General features: G+C 34.5%; 1 protein-coding gene across 5 annotated transcripts in view; it reads left to right on the top strand.

The window, feature by feature from the left end:
- The window catches only part of CBLB (Cbl proto-oncogene B), a 216398-nt gene extending 195628 nt beyond the window's left edge, over nt 1-20770 (top strand). For 4 of the 5 annotated variants that reach the window (XM_081235627.1, XM_081235626.1, XM_081235625.1 and 1 more), the window contains 2 exons: nt 4183-4302; nt 16991-20770. In XM_081235627.1, coding sequence (XP_081091753.1) covers nt 4183-4302; nt 16991-17250 — 380 coding nt within the window. In that variant the 3' untranslated portion in view covers nt 17251-20770. The remainder of the gene's footprint in view (nt 1-4182; nt 4303-16990) is intronic. The other variant, XM_081235623.1, reaches the window with a different exon arrangement.
- Nucleotides 20771-21147: the final 377 nt, after the last annotated feature.

Below are 21147 nucleotides of genomic sequence, written 5' to 3'. Positions count from 1 at the left end.
GGGTCCTGTGTTTCTGCAAAGGAGCCTTAGGACTCCTGTATGATCAAGTGGGGGAAGCAAAGCAGGGGCTCTGATGCTGCTTTTATCTGTTTTCTATTTTAGGCCTTCATGCAAGATTTCTTTTGGCAAAATAGTAATGCCCGCTGCTGTACATGAGCCATCTACTCTGGACAGGCCAGTCATATCTTAACAAAACCTGAGGAGTCCTCAAAAAAAGCTTTACACTTTACTGTCTCCAAACCCAGGGCTACTGCTAGCATATATGTGCTTTTGTCCGAATTACAAAAAGGCATTTCTTTTGTGTTGGTGGGTTGAAATAGGCACCCCTCCTTCTGCTTTGTGCCAGGGCCAGTGTTCCAGGAACAAAGCCAAGGCTGTATTTAAGTCTGCTCAGTCCCATTACTTCATGTCTTTGTGCAGTGCACAAAATACACAACGTATTTGGCAGCCCTTAGTGAACATTTACCTCACTGTATTTCTAACCTGGAATCTCTTTTGAAGTCCTTATCCAATCTTAAAGTCACAATTCAACTCTAAAAGCTAGCCAAATTGACTTTATTAGAGATGAAGGAAGGTTTTTCACAGGATCCAGAAATGCAATTGCCTAAGTAAAATACAAAGAAAACTTGGATCATTAGCAACAGTTATTGGAAAGGGTTTTTAGGGGTTTGGTTGACTGTGACCTTTATGAAGCACACTCATGACGTAGTTACCAGGGACTCTCATGCCCTCTGAGGGTTGCACTCACAGAGTTCAAATCAGAGATCGAGTGAGGCAGGGTCCTCCCCCAGGCTCAGCCAGTGTGGAGACTACTGTGTGCAGGTGCTGAAGGATTGATGGGTAGAGCCGTGGTTCTCAAATTGTGGTCTTGAGACCAGCAGCATTAACACTACCTAGAAATTTGTTTAAAATGCCAATTCTTTAGACCTACCCAAGACTTACTAAATCAGAAACTCTGGGAGTAGGACCCAGCAATCTGTGTTTTCATAAGCCTTTGGGGGTGATTCTGATGCATGCTCAAGTTGGAGAAACCCAGTGTTAGGCTATATCTGGAGGACTGCAGCCAGGATGGGAAAGGGAAGTAAAATCACACCATGTAAACTACGGTAGATTAAAGGAACTGAGGATGTTTAACCGACAGAAGAGAAGATCTCGAGTATGTATTAGAGTTGCTTTCAACCACAGTATTTGTAAAAGAATGATTAGATTTCTTCCATGTCTCCTGAGACAAGGACTGACCAGTGAGAAGAATTAGGAGTGGAAATTTCATTCCTGTTAAGAAGCTTCCTGGATTATTAATACTTCTTATATCTCAGAGGGGTAGTGAGTTCTCTAACACTTGAGGACTTGATCAGTGGCCAGATCACTACATTTGGGGGTTTTATGAATGTGAGTTAAAGAGTGAGGTGCTTTGTTGCACCTAAATAGGTCTTCAAATCCTCTTCTATCAATTAGATCTAGCATTGATATTCTTTTAAAATTTTCAGAATAACTGATAAATCTTTCAGATGGCTTTTGGACAGCCCCAGAGGAAAGATGCCATTGTTTTAACTGTTCAGTTTTACTTGCCTCTTTTCCTATGCTTGAGTAAAAAATTGGAAGTGTTTCAGATAGTGGGGGGAAAAAAAGAATTAAGAAAAAAATTCCATAATGCCTCCTCCCAGAGATAACCACTTGATAGGTTTCCTTCTTACACAGCAGTTTTGATTGATGCGTATTTCCCCACTTCTTTCATAGTTAGCGAACCTTTTCCTCCCGGTGTTTCCTTAGTTTTTAATACTCTTAAAATAAGTCTTAAAATTTTTTCAATTTAGCATTACCATACTGTAAATCACAGGCACTTGTACTTTGCTTTGTAGAGTAGACTAATCCCATCGTGTTTATTCATTCATTCATTTCTCAAACATGTATTACTATATAAATGGTACATTGGCTATGGTATTTTCAATTTGTATGTTTTAATCCTAAGTGTGGATATAAAATTTTACTTTAATGAATTTTTGAAGAATTTACTTTTAAAAACTTTATTGATTTTAAAATTAGGTAATTATTGTACTCTGTAGTAATTGTATTATGTATATCTTCTCCCATCGAAGCAGGAATGCTTCCAACTTTATAACTTGCTACAGAAGCCCAGTTTACCCTATACCTGACCAGTAGCCAAACTTAACATGAAGCATTGTAGTGGTTCAGAACTGAACTAAGTATTTCATGCTACTTTTGGTAGTATTTTTAGCATACGTAGTGACCTCTTAGGTGCAACAGATTAATGGAGCAATATCATACTACTGTATATTTTGTACTCTATTTACGACTCAATAATGTATCCAGAATCTAATGTTTAGTCTTAAATGAATAGATGATTAGAAATAGCATAAGTATATCTAACAAACCTATAAATTTACCCCAAGGAAATAAAAAAGTGTAATTATAAAAGACAGTCTTTTCTCTGACCTAATATTATATCAGTGATGTTTTAGAATGAACAAGAATTGAAAGTAAATTTTATTGAATAGCTGTAAATCTTGGGGAAATTTCTAAATTTATGCAGAAATCACCACATTTGGTACCTTTGGTTAGCCTTCCAAATCAAAAGACTAACATTTGTTGCATGGAATTTGATTTATCTTCTTATTCCTTCCTAAAATGTTTCAGCAAAATTAATGAGGCTGAACCATTGACTTTTCAATTATTGAAAACTCAGAATCTAAGACTTATTTTAATCTCAAAATTAATGAAAGCAAATTAAGTAGCCTTGCTTAGGTTAAAAAAAAAAAGTCTCCAGTAAAGCTGGAGATAATTATTGTATGCAAATAGGGGGAAGGAAATAATGACTTCAACTAGTCAAAATTAATATAAATAGGCATGTATTTCCTTCTCAAATAATCAAATCATTACATATTTTTAATATCAAACTCAAATGGAAGTTAAAACAATGAAATATTTATCAGGTCTTCTTTAATAGTTATAATTTTAGCCTTATGTTAGCAATGCAAATTTCACAGAATTTGAATTTATGAAAAATCTAAATCTGAGTTAATTTTGGTAGTTAAAGGTAAATATTTGTGAAGTGCAGGCTATTTGCCAAGCCGTATGCTTGGTACTGTGTTTCTATTAGGAGATATAATTCAAACACAATTGAGTAAGATAAGGTCCCTGCCCTGAAAAGAACTTAGAGTACCTTTGGAGATACTGGCAGACATAAAAGAAAGTGTTATGAGAGAGGAAAACAGAGGAGCCCGAGATGGCAATGGTGGCAGATGATAAATTATTAGTGAACCAAAGGTTGCAGAGGTGATGTTCATCTACTCAGAAAATGAATCAGTTCTATGGATTTAAACTCATATACTACTAATTTTAAACCAGGTAGGTTTATGGTCCTAATGATTTAATATAGTAGCACTGATACAATCTTTTTCTGCCATTAGCTCTGCCATTCGCTTCTGCCATTATTCTGTTTTTAATAAATATAATTAAGAAGAAGTATAATAATTTTTAATTTGTCTGCAATTCATATTTTTCACTATTTCAGATTCCCCCTCTCTGTCAAGGTGGTAAAAAAAAAAAACACATTTTGCTACTTATACAAACCTTAATGTTAATAATAGCATAATTTTTAATAATTGAATTTATTGTTCAGTGAGCCAACTAACAATTTTTTGCATAGGATGCCCAATGTAGCATTTTAAAAGGCACATTATATGTACAGGAGATTTCATAGACATGAATTCATTTAATCCTCACAAATCCCAAATGTCAGGTCCATTTTACAGATTATGTCTGCCTAATGCTCAGACAGATTAACTGATATAATATTCTTACAGGCAAAATTCAAAACCCATTTTTTTCTTTGACTTTACAACAGTTTCTATTCATTGTACAGGACAGACCGGGACAGAAAATTAAAATTAGAAGCAGTTTTTACCATCAACAATTTTACCATCAAGTAAGAGATCTGAAAACTACAAAGTTAGTAGTATGTATTAATTAGGAATAAATGGGAAAAGCATATTTGAGCAAGTGATGAATAAATTAGAAAATATGCAAATTAGAATATGGTTACTATCAGTCATGAAATGTTTTATTTTCAAAAATTGATCTTTATAGAGAATTTCTAATTTTTTTCTTTAGCCAGTTAGCAGAGATAATAGGTTTAATCTGAAAATTATCTTTATTTTTCAGATCCCTTTTTTGATCCAGCAAGTGGCCAGGTTCCTTTGCCTCCTGCTAGGAGACTACCAGGTGAAAATGTCAAATCCAACAGAACATCACAGGACTATGATCAGCTTCCTTCATCTTCAGGTGAGTTGGCTAATAATAGTAATAATAATACCATATGTTTGTACAGTGCTTTTTGGAGCACCTTTTTATTCAGTGTATAATTGAGCACTGCCAGCCTAAGAAAGTGTTTTGATCACCTTTGCATTTGCTTATAAAGCATGTATTATGAGAAGAATGCCTACAAAATTGTCTCACGGAAAAGAAAACATTAAGCCTTAATATTAACTTTGATATGTCAGTAAAGCATGTTCTGTGATTCAAAATCTATTCATTCTCTAACTTTTGTTTTGCTTTATCAGATATGAGAAATGGGATTGAGGTCTTTATATACTGAACTGCTGCATTCTCTTATTTCTCCATTAAAGGAAGAAATCTCTTTAGAATTAGTATTAGCACCAAACTATTCATTTTCATAGCTTATTTAGGGCTATCATGCAGTGCTCTACTGCCAGTCATTAAGTAGAAGTTTGTACCATTTTAGTAAATACAAGTCGTACTCATAACCATTATTAATGGAATGTTGCTGCTTTGCTTCTTTGGGAGGTCTTCCTCGACCACCATATCTAAAATAGCTCCCCCTACTTTACACAGTCACTTTCTATCCCCTTCTTTTGCTTTATGTTTCTTCATAGCACCTTTCATTCATTTATTTGCTTGTCTATCTCATCTGCTAGAGTACTGCTTTGAATATACACACGTGGTTTGGTTCACTGCTTTATCCTCAGGTGACCAGAAGAGTGCCTAGCACATATTTCTTGGATGAGTGGATGGATAGAAGGGAGGAGGGAAGAGTCGCCGATATCTGTGTTATGGTGAACATACACATATTTTGAGCAATTGAAACAATATATTTGTCTCATAATTATGAACATCAGAAGTTTTTCCTATGTAGATTTTTGTCCTATATCAGTATTTTTTTCATTAACTGTATTTTGACTTTTTTTGAAGTATACTTGATTTACAATCATGTTTTAGTTTCAGCGGTACAGCCAAGTGACTGTTATATAACTGAATATATATATATATATATATATATATATATATATATAACTGAATATATATGTATATTTGTCTTCAGATTCTTTTCCATTATAGGTTATTACAAGATATTGAATATAGTTCCCTGTGCTATACAGTAGGTCCTTGTTGTTTATCTATTTTATATATAGTAGTGTGTATCTGCTAATCCCAACCTCCTAATTTATCCCTCCCTGCTCCTTTCCCCTTTGGTAACTATAAGTTTGTTTTCTATGTCTGTGAGTCTGTTTCTGTTTTGTAAATAACTTTGTATCATTTTTTTAGAGTCCACATATAAGTGATAGCATATGATACTTGTCTTTGATTTACTTCACTTAGTATGATAATCTCTAGGTCCATCCATGTTGCTGCAAATGGCATTATTTCATTTGCTTTTATGGCTGAGTAATATTCTGTTGTGCATATATATCACATCTTCTTTATCCATTCTTCTGTTGATGAACACCTAGGTTGCTTCCACGTCTTGGCTGTTGTAAACAGCACTGCTATGAACACTGAGGTACATCTGTCTTTTCGAATTAGTTTGTCTTTTCCAGATATATGCCCAGGAATGGGATTGCTGGATCATAATGGTAACTCAATTTTTAGTTTTTTAAGGAACCTTCATACCGTTCTCCATAATGACTGCACCAATTTACATTCCCACCAACAGTGTAGGAGGGTCCCCTTTTCTCCACACTCTCTCCAACATTTATTATTTGTAGACATTTTGGTGATGGCCATTCTGACTGGTGTGAGGTGATACCACATTGTAGTTTTCATTTGCATTTCTCTAATAATTAGCAGTGTTGAGCATCTTTCCATGTGCCTCTTGGCCATCTGTATGTCATCTTTGGAGAAATGTCTATTTAGGTCTTCTGCCCATTTTTTGATTGGGTTTATTTTTGATATTGAGCTGTATGAGTTGTTTGTATATTTTGGAAGTTAATCCCTTTTTGGTAACATCATTTGCAAAGATTTTCTCCCCTTCTGTAGGTTGTCTTTTTGTTTTGTTTATAATTTCCTGTGCTGTGCAGAATCTTTTAAGTTTAATTAGGCCCCATTTGGACTTCCCTGGTGGTCCAGTGATTAAGATTCTGTGCTTCCACTGCAGGGAGCATGGTTCGATCCCTGGTTGAGGAAGTTCCACATGCCATGTAGTGCAGCCAAAAAAAAAACAAACCACAGGAATTAGGTCCCATTTGGTTTTTTGCTCTTATATCCATTACTCTAGGAGATGGATCCAAAAAATATTGCTGTGCTTTATGTCAAAGAGCGTTCTGCCTAGGTTTTCCTCTAGGAGTTTTATAGTATCTGATCTTACATTTACGTTTTAAAACATTTTTTATGTTTTAAAATAAAACATTTTAAAACATTTACATTTTTAAATCCATTTTGAGTTTATTTTTGTATATGGTGTTAGAGAATGTTCTAATTTCATTCTTTTATATATAGCTGTCCAGTTTTCCCAGCGCCACTTACTGAAGAGACTGTCTTTTCTCCATCGTATATTCTTGCCTCCTTTGTTATATTGGGTTGGCCAAAAAGTTTGTTCAGGGTTTTTCCATAACATCTTACAGAAAAATCGGAACGAACTTTTTGGCCAGCCCAATATATTAATTGACCATAAGTGTGTGGGTATATTTCTGGGCTTTCTATTCTGTTCATTGATGTATGTTTCTATTTTTGTGCCAGTACCATACTATTTTGATTACTGTAGCTTTGTAGTACAGTCTGAAGTCAGGGAGCATGATTCCTCCAGCTCCGTTCTTCTTTCTCTGTTTCGACTATTCAAGGTCTTTTGTGTTTCAATACAAATTTTAAAATTATTTGTTCTGTGAAAAATGCCATTGGTAATTTGATAGGGGTTGCACTGAATCTGTAGATTGCCTTGGGTAGTATGGTCATTTTAACAATATTGATTCTTCCAATCTAAGAACATGGTTTCCATTTGTTAGTGTCATCTTCAGTTTCCTTCATCAGTGTCTTGTAATTTTCAGAGTACAGGTCTTTTGCCTCCTTAGGTAGGTTTATTCCTAGGTATTGTATTCTTTTTGATGTGATGATAAATGAGATTGTTTCCTTAATTTCTCTGATATTTCATTGTTAATGTATAGAAATAAGACAGATTTCTGTATATTAATTTTATATCCTGCAACTTTACAGAATTCATTGATGAGCTCTAGTAGTTTGTTGGTGGCATCTTTAGGATTTTCTGTGTATAGTATCAAGTGGTCTGCAAACAGTGACAGTTTTACTTCTTCCTTTCCAATCTGGATTCTTTTTATTTTTTTCTTCTCTGATTGCCATGGCTAGGACTTCCAAAACTATGTGGAATAACAGTGGTGAGAGTGGCATCCTTGTCTTGTTCCTGATCTTAGAGAGAATGCTTTCAACTTTTCATCATTGAGTATGATGTTAGTTGTGGGTTTGCCCTATATGGTCTTTACTGTGTTTAGGTTATGTTCCCTATATGCCCACTTTCTGAATAGTTTTTATCATAAATGATGTTGAATTTTATCAAAAGCTTTTTTTCATCTATTAAGATGATCATATGGTTTTTAGTCTTCAGTTTAATATGGTGTATCACATTGATTGATTTATGGATATTGAAAAATCCTTGCAACCCTGGGATAAATCCCACTTGATCATGGTGTATGATCCTTTTTATGTATTGCTGGATTTGGTTTGCTTTTAAGCTCAAACCTCAGTTCACAGATCTGTTAATAGTGAGAGCTGTCCATTCTGTAACTTCTGAATCAAGATAATTATTTAGCTGCTTTGAGAATTATCAGCACAGTAGTTCTGTACTTGATGACATGCATGGGAGATGCAAAAATCCCTCTGCAGTTTTGTAAGTTTTTACACTTGACTATAACTCAGAAAAACAGAAAATTTTATTAACCATTTCAAATTTTGGTCTGTGCTGTTTTTACCAATTTACTTCTAGTCATTCCAGTATTTCAGATATATCCATAGGTACCCACTGAAATACTGTATTTCCACTTGAAAGGGTAGATTTCCAGAATGATGAAAAAATGTGAAAGTCAAGAAGAAGGAGAGACAGTATCTGACAATATATATAGGAGAAGGAAGCAAATCCCTTAAGGAAATAATGTTAAAATACAACTTTGAGAAGAGTGCCATGACTGATTTAAAATAACATTCAGTACCACCAGCTCTGGATTAACAGAAACATATACTCAAGTTATGAGAAGAGTTGTGGCCTAAATGCTCTATTTTCACAGCTTCTTTACAATTTGCACCATAACATGCAGGCATTGTTGAGCCCAGAGGAACATCATTCACATATATGATTTCAACTGGTAGGAATTCCAGTTAACATTACACTAGAAATTTCAAGGAAGAACTTTAAGTCACAAACCCTGTTGAAACATCTCCAAATAGGCATTTACCAGAAGCCTAAACTGGCTTTACCTGAGTGATAAAATAGTCCTGATTGTTACTCTGAGGGCCTCAGCTACATGTAACATCAACTATTTCAGCCTACTCCCTGAACTCTCTTTACAAACACAGTCAAACCACAGAAAATAAGATAACTTTTTTCCAACAAGATATTTGCTCACATGCTGCTTCACAGGGCTACCAAGCTGTCCACTAGTTTATTTCACATCAGGAGAGGGACTCAGCTTGCCTTCTGGATTAGATCTTTCCATCAGAAACTTAAGACTATGCAGTGTGCCTTTGGGATACTAATAGTGCTTATTTTGCAGTAACGTTTTTATTGATATTAAGGCCTTTTTAAGATGATCGTTGAGGATTCTGGTATAACTGCCGCATCTTATAAATTCCATTTCTCCTATTTTTTATGGTGATGTAAATAATTGATGGTGACTTACTTATGTATATAAGCTTTCTATGAAAAGAATATTTCTAACCCAAAAAATTTAATTGATTTAAAAATATTTTCCTTTTTCTAAGAAGTATGTGTGCATGTAAATGTATGTCTACATATACAAAGTGCCCTTTTTCTAAGAAGTATGTGTGCATGTAAATGTATGTCTACATATACAAAGTGCCTTCCAAATGTTTTATTCCTCCCCCCATAAAAGTTTATAATTTTCTGAAGTTTGTAGATGTAACAGTATTTAATGATATGAATATGTCATAATGATCAGAATAAGTGGATTTTACCAGCTTGTGTTAAACTTACATATACCTTATATGGGCCAAATGTTTTTGCTAATAGTCTGCTTATTTCTTCACATAGGGTTCATGTCTGTACTAGCTATGCATGAGTTTTTAGACATTTTTAAGTTTGCTTTTCTCTTGTGGTAAGATATAATGTGCTACAGTTTGAATACCGTTCTTTAAAAACCCAGGGAATCCAACTTATATTAGAATACAAAGTCGTAATGATGATGTGTTTGTGCTCATGCTGGTGAAGTGCAGCTGAGCTCTTGAGATTTTTTTTAATAGTATTTAAAAGGACGTTCAAGGTAATACTTAAAAATAACACTAGAATTTCAGAATATGACTTGTATTAAATGTGTTTGTAACTGGTAACAGATATTATTGCCAAGTATACCTACAAAATAAAGGAGGTCTCATAAAAGGAATTAATTGCAATACTACTTTTCCTTTACTAGCTTAAAGGAAAAGTGCCCAGATATTGAATGAATTTTATATTAAGACCTCAACTTGGAAATCACTGCTTCATTTCACATAAGAGTGGGAATTGTGTATTGTTATAAGTGATGTTTTAAGATAAACTGTCTTTTTAAGGTTTTGTTTTGTGTTTCAACAAAGGAAATTGCTGCATTGCAGAGTTTTACCATAGTTCAACTACCTAAAATGTTTTTCCTTACATACAGCTTCACTTTTAAAACCACTGAACATGGGGTCATTTTTCTTGCAAATCTAATACTAATGTAGTTCTTTTATAACAATTTTCTGGATCTATTAAAAAAGTTATGTTATAACCTTGGCCCTTACAATCATAATTACCTACCTTACTGTATGTGAAGATATTTTATTTGTAATTTAGTGAATACTGTGTATTAAAACATGTCCTTCTAAAATTAAATAGTATATCTGTAGTGGAAGCAATTCAGGTTTACATAAATGAGTTCCAGAAATAATTGTTCCAATTTACAGGAGAGTAACAAAGTCATAATGATGATGTGTTTGAGATTTCTTTTATGCCTTGATAAGTTAATTTATATATTTTTCTTTTAATTCTCAGATATTGTTATACTTGAAAAAATCTGTAGTCTAAGAGTCTTGATGTCCATCCCAAGTATGGTCAATGAATTACTAAATAATTTTAGAGATTATGTCTCAGATTGTATGTAGTAATCATTTTTAAAATTTGTTAAGCACTTACGACAAATGTTATGCTAAGTATTTTAAATACAGATAACAGATAATTTAATACATAACATATATTATTATATTTATAGTTGCACATGTAAAATATATTTTATATAATAGTTTCTATATTGTATATTAATGTTTTGAGTAGTTTAAATGTAAATTTACTATAAGATACAGGTCTAGTAAAAAAAATTTTTTATTTTATATTGGAGTATAATTGATTAACAATGTTGTGTTAGTTTCAGGTGTACAGTGAAGTGATTCAGTTATACATATACATGTATCTATTCTTTTTCAAATTCTTTTCCCATTTAGGTTATTACAGAGTATTGAGCAGAGTTCCCTGTGCTATACAGTAGGTCCTTGTTGATTATCTATTTTAAATATAGCAGAGTGTACATGTCAGTCCCAAACTCCCAATCTATCCCTCTCCCCCAACCCTTCCCCTCTGGTAACCATAAGTTTTTTCTCTCTGAGTCTGTTTCTGTTTTGTAAACAAGTTCATTTGTATCATTTTTTTTAGATTCCACATATAAGTGATATCATATGATATTTGTCTTTGTCTGACTTACCTCAGTTAGTATGATAATCTCCGGGTCCATCCATGTTGCTGCAAATGGCATTATTCCATTCTTTTTTTATGACTGAGTAATATTCCATTGTATATATGTACCACCTTTCAATGGACATGTAGGTTGCTTCCATGTCTGGCTATTGTTAACAGTGCTGCAAGGAACACTGGGGTGCATATATCTTTTTGGATCATGTTTTTCTCTGGATATATGCCCAGGAGTGGGATTGCAGGGTCATATGGTAGCCCTATTTTTAACTTTTTAAGGAACCTCCATACTGTTCTCCATAGTGGCTGTAACCATTCACGTTCCCACCAACAGTGTAGGAGGGTTCCCTTTTCTCCACACTCTCTCCAGCATTTATTGTTTGTAGACTTTTTCATGATGGCCATTCTGACGGGTGTGAGGTGATATCTCATTGTAGTTTTGATTAGCATTTCTCTAATAATTAGTGATGTTAAGCATCTTTTCATATGCCTCTTGGCATCTGTATGTTTTCTTTGGAGAAATGTCTATTTAGGTCTTCTGCCCATTTTTTGATTGGGTTGTTTTTTGGATATTGAGCTGCATGAGCTCTTTGTAAATTTTGGAGATTAATCCCTTGTCAGTCACATTGTTTGCAAGTATTTTCTCCCATTCTGAGGGTTGTCTTTTCATTTTGTTTATATTTTCCTTTGCTGTGCAAAAGCTTTTAAGTTTCATTAGGTCCTATTTGTTTATTTTTGTTTTTATTTCCATTTCTCTAGGAGGTGGGTCAAAAAGGATCTTGCTGTGATTTATCTCATAGAGGAAAATATAGGCAGAACACTGTAAGAGTTTTATAGTGTCTAGCCTTACATTTAGGTCTCTAATCCATTTTGAGTTTATTTTTGTGTTAGGGAGTGTTCTAGTTTCATTCTTTTACATGTAGCTGTCCAGTTTTCCCAGCACCACTTATTGAAGAGTCTTGATTAATGTAGCTTCGTAGTATAGTCTGAAGTCAGGGGGCCTGATTCCTCCAGCTCTGTTCTTCTTTCCCAAGATTGCTTTGGCTATTTGGGGTCTTTTGTGTCTCCATACAAATTTTAAGATTTTTTTCTTCTAGTTCTGTTAAAAATGCTGTTGGTAATTTGATAGGGACTGCATTGAATCTGTAGATTGCCTTGGGTAGTATGGTCATTTTGACAATACTGATTCTTCCAATATTTTTTTCTTTTAATTCTGATATTGTTATACTTGAAAATATCTGTAGTCTAAGAGTCTTGATGTCCATCCCAAGTATCATTATTGAATTACTAAATAATTTGAGATTATGTCTCAGATTTTAAAAAATATTACATACAGTTTTAAATATAGATAGTAATTTACCCAAGGTCTCGCAGCTAGTAAATGATTGATAGGATTTGAATCAGTAGGCTGTGCACCCATTTATGTTGTTGTTAGCCAAGTTTATGTTGTTATCCCACCAGTAGTCAGGCCAAAAATTAGGTTTAAAAACTTAACTCACACATTGCTAAGCTGAGCTTGGAGATAGCCAATCATAAAATCAAATGAAGACAGTAGCAAAGGAATAGTAGTGATAGAAGAGGGTACTAAGAATTCTAAAATTGTAGTAGAGATTTCAAAGCCTGGATTGTGATCATTTTTCACATGACTTTAGGAAGCCACTACGTACCTTCTGTACTTTTTATACCAGCAAAATCAATCTCTGTCTTAGATTCTTGAGCAGCTCAGACCTGTAAAAACCAACAGATGGGATCCGAGGCTTTTTTTTTAAATTATGAAAGTGGTACATGCACATTAGAGAATAAAGTAGAATTTAAAAAGTCACCTAGAACCCTGTCATCAGTAAGGAACATTATTGCCATTTTGGAGTCCTTCTTTCTAATGATCTGTCCATACACATGTTCACACAGTGGAGATCATACTCCACAGTACAACATAGTATCATAAGTTTCTTACCACATCATTAAATTTTGTTTAACGTCACTTTAAATTATTGTATGATAGTCCATTTTTATATGCTGTCAAACTATTGCTTCTCAAATCTTTCTCCCCACCAAAGAGCTAACGCCAAATGACAATGGGGACTAGGGATTTAACTAAAAGTGGACAATCACATGCAGGAAATTGCTTCAAAGTCTGTGTTATTTCAACAATTTATAGAAATTTTGCATTTACTTGGTATATCTGCATTTATTTTCATATTTAAAATATAGAAATTTTGCATTTACTTGGTATATCTGCATTTATTTTCATATTTAAAAATATTAACTCTCTCATATCCTTGAGTAAAATTAGCACTCCAGGAAGATGTACTGTTTATAGCCTATGGCTCCACACCTTCTTGCACTTATTTGGATGCTGTTGCCCTTGCTCATAGGAGTTCAAAAATACCATGAGCACGGACAGCAGCACCAGAATAAAACATGTCTTTCCAATCACATTTCTAAGGATGACATGTATTCAGGAGAAATCCCCATAGCACTGGTAAAATTCATAGTCATTCCAGTGTACTCCAAAACTACAACATAGCAGCTTTGGGAGAACTCTGAGAGAGGTTCATCTGCTGTTTCATTGCTCCTTTGCACCATCTACACATTCCAAAGTGAATAAGGACCTGGTATCTCCTCTTTTAGACATTGTGAGAAAGCAGAAGTGGAGACAGTGAAGGCTGTCCATGAGTTTTAAGAAGAGGTGTCTAGAAAGAGGGATTGGCTTTGTGGGAAGAGGGAAGTGCTTTGCTGTAACCATCAGCATGAAAATTGCCTGTTTTTTTTATGGCTCTTACTATTAGTTCAGGTTGTAACAGATCTTTCTTGTTAATATCTTGCTTAAAAGTTTCATATAGAACTAGGCACTCACTACAAATTCCAGGTTTTTGTCCTCTTTCACATTTGAATTCCTATTAATTCACAGTAACTGCTGTTCTATAGCACTGTAGTGTAGTGGTTATCTTTACAAATGATACTTAGTAGATTTGGAGAGTGAGAATTATGAAAGTAAACTGCTTACCTCAAAGTCACTCAAAATCTTAGTGGCCAAACTGAGGTGCATCTAACCAACCTCGGTGCTCCTCACCGACATCCTCATCTTGAAAAGTTGTAGCTGTCAGTTACCTGGTGCAGAGCTACACTATCCAATTGAAACAAACAAAAAATTAAAACATTCCAAATTAAATATTCAGCAATAAATAGAAATGTATATAACAGGTGGCAAAAAGTTGCAACAAAGCTTCCACATTACTTCCATTTGTGGGCTCTAATACATGATACAGTTCAACTCTGGGCATTTGTAAGATTCCAAAGAGATGTCAGCACTGTTTTGGGGAAACAGATTTTGAGTCAGGGCAATGAGGACTAGGATTAAACGAGTTGGGATATATGAGTTTTGTATTTAAAAGGAAAAAAAATCTGTCTTTTGGAAAAATTAATCTTTGCTTCAAAGTGTTTTTTCTTTTTTTACTGAAAATATCTTTAAAATCTATTGTGATTCCTTCCAGAGATGGTTTGAATCATTTCCTCTAGTTGGTATTTCAAATAGATCAGAGATACCTTCACTCCTCCAGCTAGATAGTTTTGATTTAATCATTGTGTGTGTGTGTGTTCCCTAACATTTGGTTTAACCTAACTTAGCCTTCCTGAATTATGTTTAGTACTTATTTTTTTTTTCAAGAAAATAGCTTTCTCAAATAAAATCTATCATCCGCAAATTCCATTGCATTTGGCCAGTATTAATTATAGCAGCCTCACAGAGTGGATAGATTTCTTGGGGGGTTTTCCTGGTGATAGGTGCCATCTACCAAGATCAAAGACACATGTTTACTACATCTAGAAGTTCTAAATCTTAAGACTTAATTTCCAATTATACTATTAGATGGGTCTCTCGCTGCCATAGCATCTTCCCCAGTTTAGTAGTATTCATAGCTGTACTTTTCAGAGATGCTTGATATTCATCTGCCCTTCTCAGTATTTAGACCGAAACAAAATAACAATATTAGAAAAATTCTTTGAAAATTACCAGTAGAATACAAGGAATTTAAACTTGTGTTTAATTCTAGATACTTTTCTCACCTAAAAGTCAGTCAGAACAGACATTTCAATGTATAAATTCTGTGGTAACTGATTAAAGGAAAGCTTGCTAGAATCTCTAATAGTTTTTGGAAGTAATTAGAAGCAAAGCATAATTTATTATCCCTCTCTGCATGACATAATGGAAATACTTAATAGAAAAATAAATGAAGCCTCAAAACAGTAAGAAATGCAATTTACTAGACCATAATAAGTTGAGATATTTAGTTACAGATATACAAAACAGTATAGACTTTAGCAAGAACCAGAAACTAATGTGTGTTCTTATGTATGACCAGAGTAAGCTTTATCTACAGCTATAATATTTTTTTCAAACTGGCTATCATTCTGTAAGAAAGGAACAATTAAAAATAAGACTATCATCCAATTTTGTGTAGAACTAAATTTTTTCATCCTGGAGGCTTTTGTTTTGTGTATGTTATATTGATACTGCTAGAATTGCAAACAGGATGATTTTTTTTTCCAAGCTACCTTCTCAGAGAAAAATATCATACTTATGAGAAAAATATGAAATAATGTATGAGATAATTCTTTATGATTTACATTGGATTATTATTGAAAGTATCACCTTATAATATTTCCATAGGCCATGAGGAAAGTTGGCAAGGGAGCAGAGACCAAGAGGGACAGGAGTCAAGAGGGTTCTAGCCTCACTTCTTCATTTATTTGTGTCCTTGAATTTGGCACCTGTCAGTGGTCTAAGAAGAAAAACATTAAATAACTGTTGGTGTCTACTGTATCTTAAACCCATAAATGTTTCATGGAATAAATTTGACAACTTTTAACCTTTTTTAAAAATCTAGGCTTTTGATATTAAGTACCAGATACAGATAAATGGAAATCCATGATAAAAGTGCCACCTCAAGTTACTAGCCCATGTCCTGGTGATCTGTATGGGATGGTGGTCTATTAACTAACTTTCTTTTCTCCTAATAAGATTACTTTCCATTCATGGATACCAATGTCATTTGGTTTAACTTTGAGAAACTATTATCAGGGGACTGATCTGGAACCGAGTTCTCCACTAATGTTTCTGCTGGCTTTGCTTTTTCTCAGGCTAAGCGTTCTACATTGGAATCTGGATAAAGTATTTCAGCAAAGCACTGAGTTTACTTCTGTCCAACCTATTGACTAATAGCAGACTCAAAGCATCTACTATTTCATTATTTCCCCCCTAGCATCAGCAAGGTATCACTTTACAGCATTATTAACTTGAAAAATATGCTACAAAGCATATTTCTCAGGAGTTTTGCTCTGACATGGGTGGGGTGTAGGACTTGGTGGGGATGTTCTGCCAGGAGTATCCACGAGCTTGTAACAGTTTCCTCTAGTAGAAACTTCCCAAGCAAGTGCCTCCACGATAGTAGAGAAGAGTGAGCTGTATTGCCAAAGTGAAAGCTTTTCTTTTTCAGTTATTTTTGTTTTTTTCCTTCTGTATCTTTTATTTCATATGGTTTAAAGAACAATATGTAGAATTGGGAAAAAATTTGTGTTAATTTCTCAGATAAATTTCCAACACACCCTACCTTAGTTTTCTTGACGTTCAAAAATGGGGACAATATAACCTATCCAACTGTAGTATATAAAAATGGAAAATGGTTTTTGTAGAAACAATGAAAACCTGTTTTCATATAAAATAATGAGATCATACTAATGTATAATGTCTATTTTTATCTCATTATTTAAATGATATCTCTTTAAAAATCTATGCAGATGGTTCACAAGCACCAGCCAGACCTCCTAAACCACGACCCCGCAGGACTGCACCAGAAATTCACCACAGAAAACCCCACGGGCCTGACGCAGCATTGGAAAATGTCGATGCAAAAATTGCAAAACTCATGGGAGAGGGTTATGCCTTTGAAGAAGTTAAGAGAGCCTTAGAGATAGCCCAGAATAATGTCGAAGTGGCCCGTAGCATCCTCCGAGAATTTGCCTTCCCCCCTCCTGTCTCCCCACGTCTAAATCTATAGCAGCCAGGACTGTAAACACCAGAACACAAAGCAATTGCTGAATATTCCAGATGTGTGGAAAGGAGAAAAGTGAGATGGAATTCAAGAGAGAACATCTCCTCCTCACGTGGCATCTTGAGAAGAGAAAGGCTCGGAAGTGCTGCTTCTCAGAAGACAGCTTCTTGCTCAGGATGCCAATGGCCACGGCTTCCTTATTTTTGCTAGCCATACTTTTAAATCAGGGTTGAACTGACAAAAATAATTTAAAGACGTTTACTTCCCTTGAACTTTGAATCTGTGAAATGCTTTTCCTTGTTTACAAGTTGGCAAAGTTGCAGTTTGTTTTTTAGTTTTGTTTGGGGACTTTTTTGATACCTGTACTGTGTTCTTGATAGACCCTCTGTACAGTGGTCAGGTCTGCTGTAACATTTTCTACCACCTCCCTTGCTGTCTGTGTCAACAGCTAAGTCACATACTCATTGTGATCGTTCCCATCCCACCCCCCCAAACCCAGGTCCAGTTCCATTTCTCCCATTTACAAGATGCTTTAAAGGTTCTGATTTTCAGCGTATCAAATTAATGCAAAAAAAGTGTGTGGCCTTCACTACTGAGTCTTTTCTTTGGAAACCATCACTGTTGAGAGATGGGGAAAATCTGAATGTATAAAGCATTTTTTGGTCAATGAATGCCTTTTATAAGGGGTTTTCATATAATATAGAAGAGCTTCCCTTTTTGTGTAAGTTTTGTGATCTTCCACACTCTCATCTTTGTCATCCCAGGGGTGTCACGACTCTAAAAAAAAAAAAACCTAAAATCTTAGAAAGCAACTACCGCAGAGGTGGGAGAATACACTTGCACATGACAATGCCGTATTGAAGTTATATAATGTGGCCCCCTGATATTTATGCCGCATTACTTTGAGGCATGCTGAGTAAGAGGACCATCTCCCAGAAATACTTAATGATTTTCAGATAAAACTATGACCATACCTTTCCAAAGTGGAATAGAGTTCATTTCCTGTTTGAGTGATTACACTCTGGTACCTAGAAAGTGTAGGAACCAGTTCATATTGCAGTGGAAACGTTACATCTTTGACGCACTGTTAAGTGCTAATGCTACTGTGGCAATGTTTATTTTTCTTTTGCAAAATTCTTAGTAATTTTCTCTCTCCCATCAAATTAGAGTTCGTATTTAATTTTTTGATTCTCTCATTCATTGCTCCTCTTTGCTCCATCCAGTCAGGTATAAGACATTTATATAGTTTTGCCTTTTTTGCAAAACGGAGGTTGGTTCTTCAGAAACCGTGTTATTACTTTTAATAAACCTACAAATATTTATTGGGCATCTATGATGTGCTCCACGCTGTCAGGCACTGTGTTCTTAAAGCACAAACCGTCACAAACTGATTCCATTGTAATATTCTGTTATCCTTTATCTGCACTTTTGGTGGTGAAAGTGTCTCTGCTGGACAAAGCCTGGAAGGGTTCCACCAGTGCTTTAGAATTTTCAGGCAATCTGCTTTTTTTTTTTTTTTCTTATTAAGTTAGTGAAGAAATTAGACAAAACCAGGTCTGTGTTAAATGCTTGAACCCACAGAAGGTTTCCTAAACATGGACTGATTGCAGGTTTGTGCACGTTTCTGCCACTCCTTTAACTTCACACAGTGTGATGTAAAAAGATGCATCTGATAGTGAGCCTTTCTTCAGGATTTGAAAGCATGTAACCAAACATGTTGCAGAGCCAAAGGAAATTAACAGTCAAGACTTGTGTAGTCGTTGCGTTGACCTGGGGAGGGAACTAACGCATTCCTTTGTGAGCTGACATGTGCCCTTACTTGACAGTTTGATCTCCTGACATGAGGAGTCACAGGCCTTGGATAGTTTGTGCTCATATTTTAATTTCTTCAGCTGATTCTGAGCTGGTTCATGTCCCTGGAAGAGAATTTTTAATTTGCTTTAGATGTTCTTCCTGTAAGTAGGTATATGAGGGCAGTTTTTTACACTTTTAAAAACTGCATTGGCTAATTCTCCATTGCTTTATGAACTCCATGTTATGTCATCATGATTTTTCATTTATTAGTTTCTGATGTCACGTTGGAATAGCACTGTGGTTTTTTTTTATGACTTGCTGATCTTAGGTACAGTCTAAAAGCCAAAAGTTGCCACTTCATTGTGATAACATTATTATAACATTCTTAATAGATTAGGGAAGGATGTAAAATACGAATGTTAGGAAGTATAGTATATTCTCATTCAAACAATTTTCAAAAATGTGAAAATTTCCAGTGAGGATTAGAAAAAGACTGGTGACAATATAGAAAATTTAGGCCTGAATTTTTAAAAATCTATTTTGCAAAGAAAACTTACTAGCCTCCACCAAAATCTCTCTGTATCTAGTACTCAACAGCAACAATTAGTTTTATCATTAAAAAGAACAAATCAAAATTTTGTATGGAATGGAAAGAGCAAAACTCTGTCAAATGTTATCATGAAAAACCTATTGCTACCTATTACCTATGACTTATCAAACTCAAAAGTTTTTTTTTTTAGGAAATAATTAAACCAAAATACATTTTTAAATTATAAAAGTGACTAGCCATTAATGGTTGGAAATGAACCAGGTTTGGTTTCACTGTGATCCAAAAAGTTTGACATTCCTCCCATGTCTCAAGACTTGGTAATATGATTATTTTTAAAGCCAGTATGACATATAATTCATATAATTAAAACAGATTGTGGCCAACATTAACCTGCTCTCCCCGGTCCCCCAACATATTCTGGGGGTAGAAATACTTATCCTCAAAGATAGTCCAGTAAATTAATCTCCACAATCTCTTTTTCCCCTTGATGTCTATAATATCTATCCTGGCCAAATTTTCTAGAATTGAATCAGCAGTGCTTATGGTGATCTTGAACTTCCTTCCACAAAGATGACCTTTAGCCCCTCCCCATCCATATTCCCTTGCCTATATTGCAAATAGTAATAGAGCCCTAACTGCAACTTCAAAGGGCCCATTGGTTAACTCAGTATTTCACACACAAGAACACTTGCAATGATTTCTTCATAATGTGAATTTTTTCTCTTTCAGTTCCAGAAGCATTTCCTATGGTTTGGACATTATTTTTCCTCTTGGATCTTCAACTTGAAGCTTTAATTTGCACTGAATTGTCTAACCTGGTTAAAATTTTAATCTTTTCTCTTATGCTGACAGATTTGGAAGCAAATTACAGTATGTTTTCAACAATACAGGTACTGCCTGTTGACCTGGAATTTTAATGCTTCTAGGAAAAGTTTCCAGAAAATGACAGCAGTTGAGTGAAGGGTTTTCTTCCTAATTTACTATTTTATTTTTTTAATGCCTTTTTAAAACTTGTCTAATATGGCAAAATAGTTATGTGTTCAATTAATTTATATTTTATTCATCCTTTTTCAATTCTGGTTATTATGTAAACGCCAGTACTTTATCTGTTCTTTTAAGGTATTTTATAAAATGAATGTTAACAAAAGCAGAGTTGGTATTTTATTTTTCAAATGAATGCAAACATTTCTTTCACAGCACTTCTATGTTGTATTCTTTTTCTTCGTGTTAAGCAAAAGACATTTGACTTAAGAGCTAACCGGCCAAAGTGGTACAAAGTACCCATCCCAGATGATTTAGTTATTAAATACCAAAACCATATCATTTAAAGATATTTCACATAGATAAGCTATTCCCATGTCTTAGAACTGAAAGTCAAAGTTATATTAAGGTTCTGAGTAAGAAATATCATATCTGGAAAAGGCTGACAGTCTTCTGATGACATACCATATAATTGTTCATTCTTAACCAACAGTAAAATTTATTCTTTAAGTTCTTGATTTTTCTAATCATTTGTTACTGGCCAGTACATATTAGGGAGAGAACAGTGGCAATAAACC

Source organism: Mesoplodon bidens (genome assembly GCF_964165515.1).
Source record: "Mesoplodon bidens genome assembly, chromosome: 5".
Lineage (NCBI taxonomy): Eukaryota > Metazoa > Chordata > Mammalia > Artiodactyla > Ziphiidae > Mesoplodon > Mesoplodon bidens.
The sequence above is the reverse complement of the archived record's forward strand: the minus strand, read 5'-3'. Positions and strand labels throughout refer to the sequence as shown.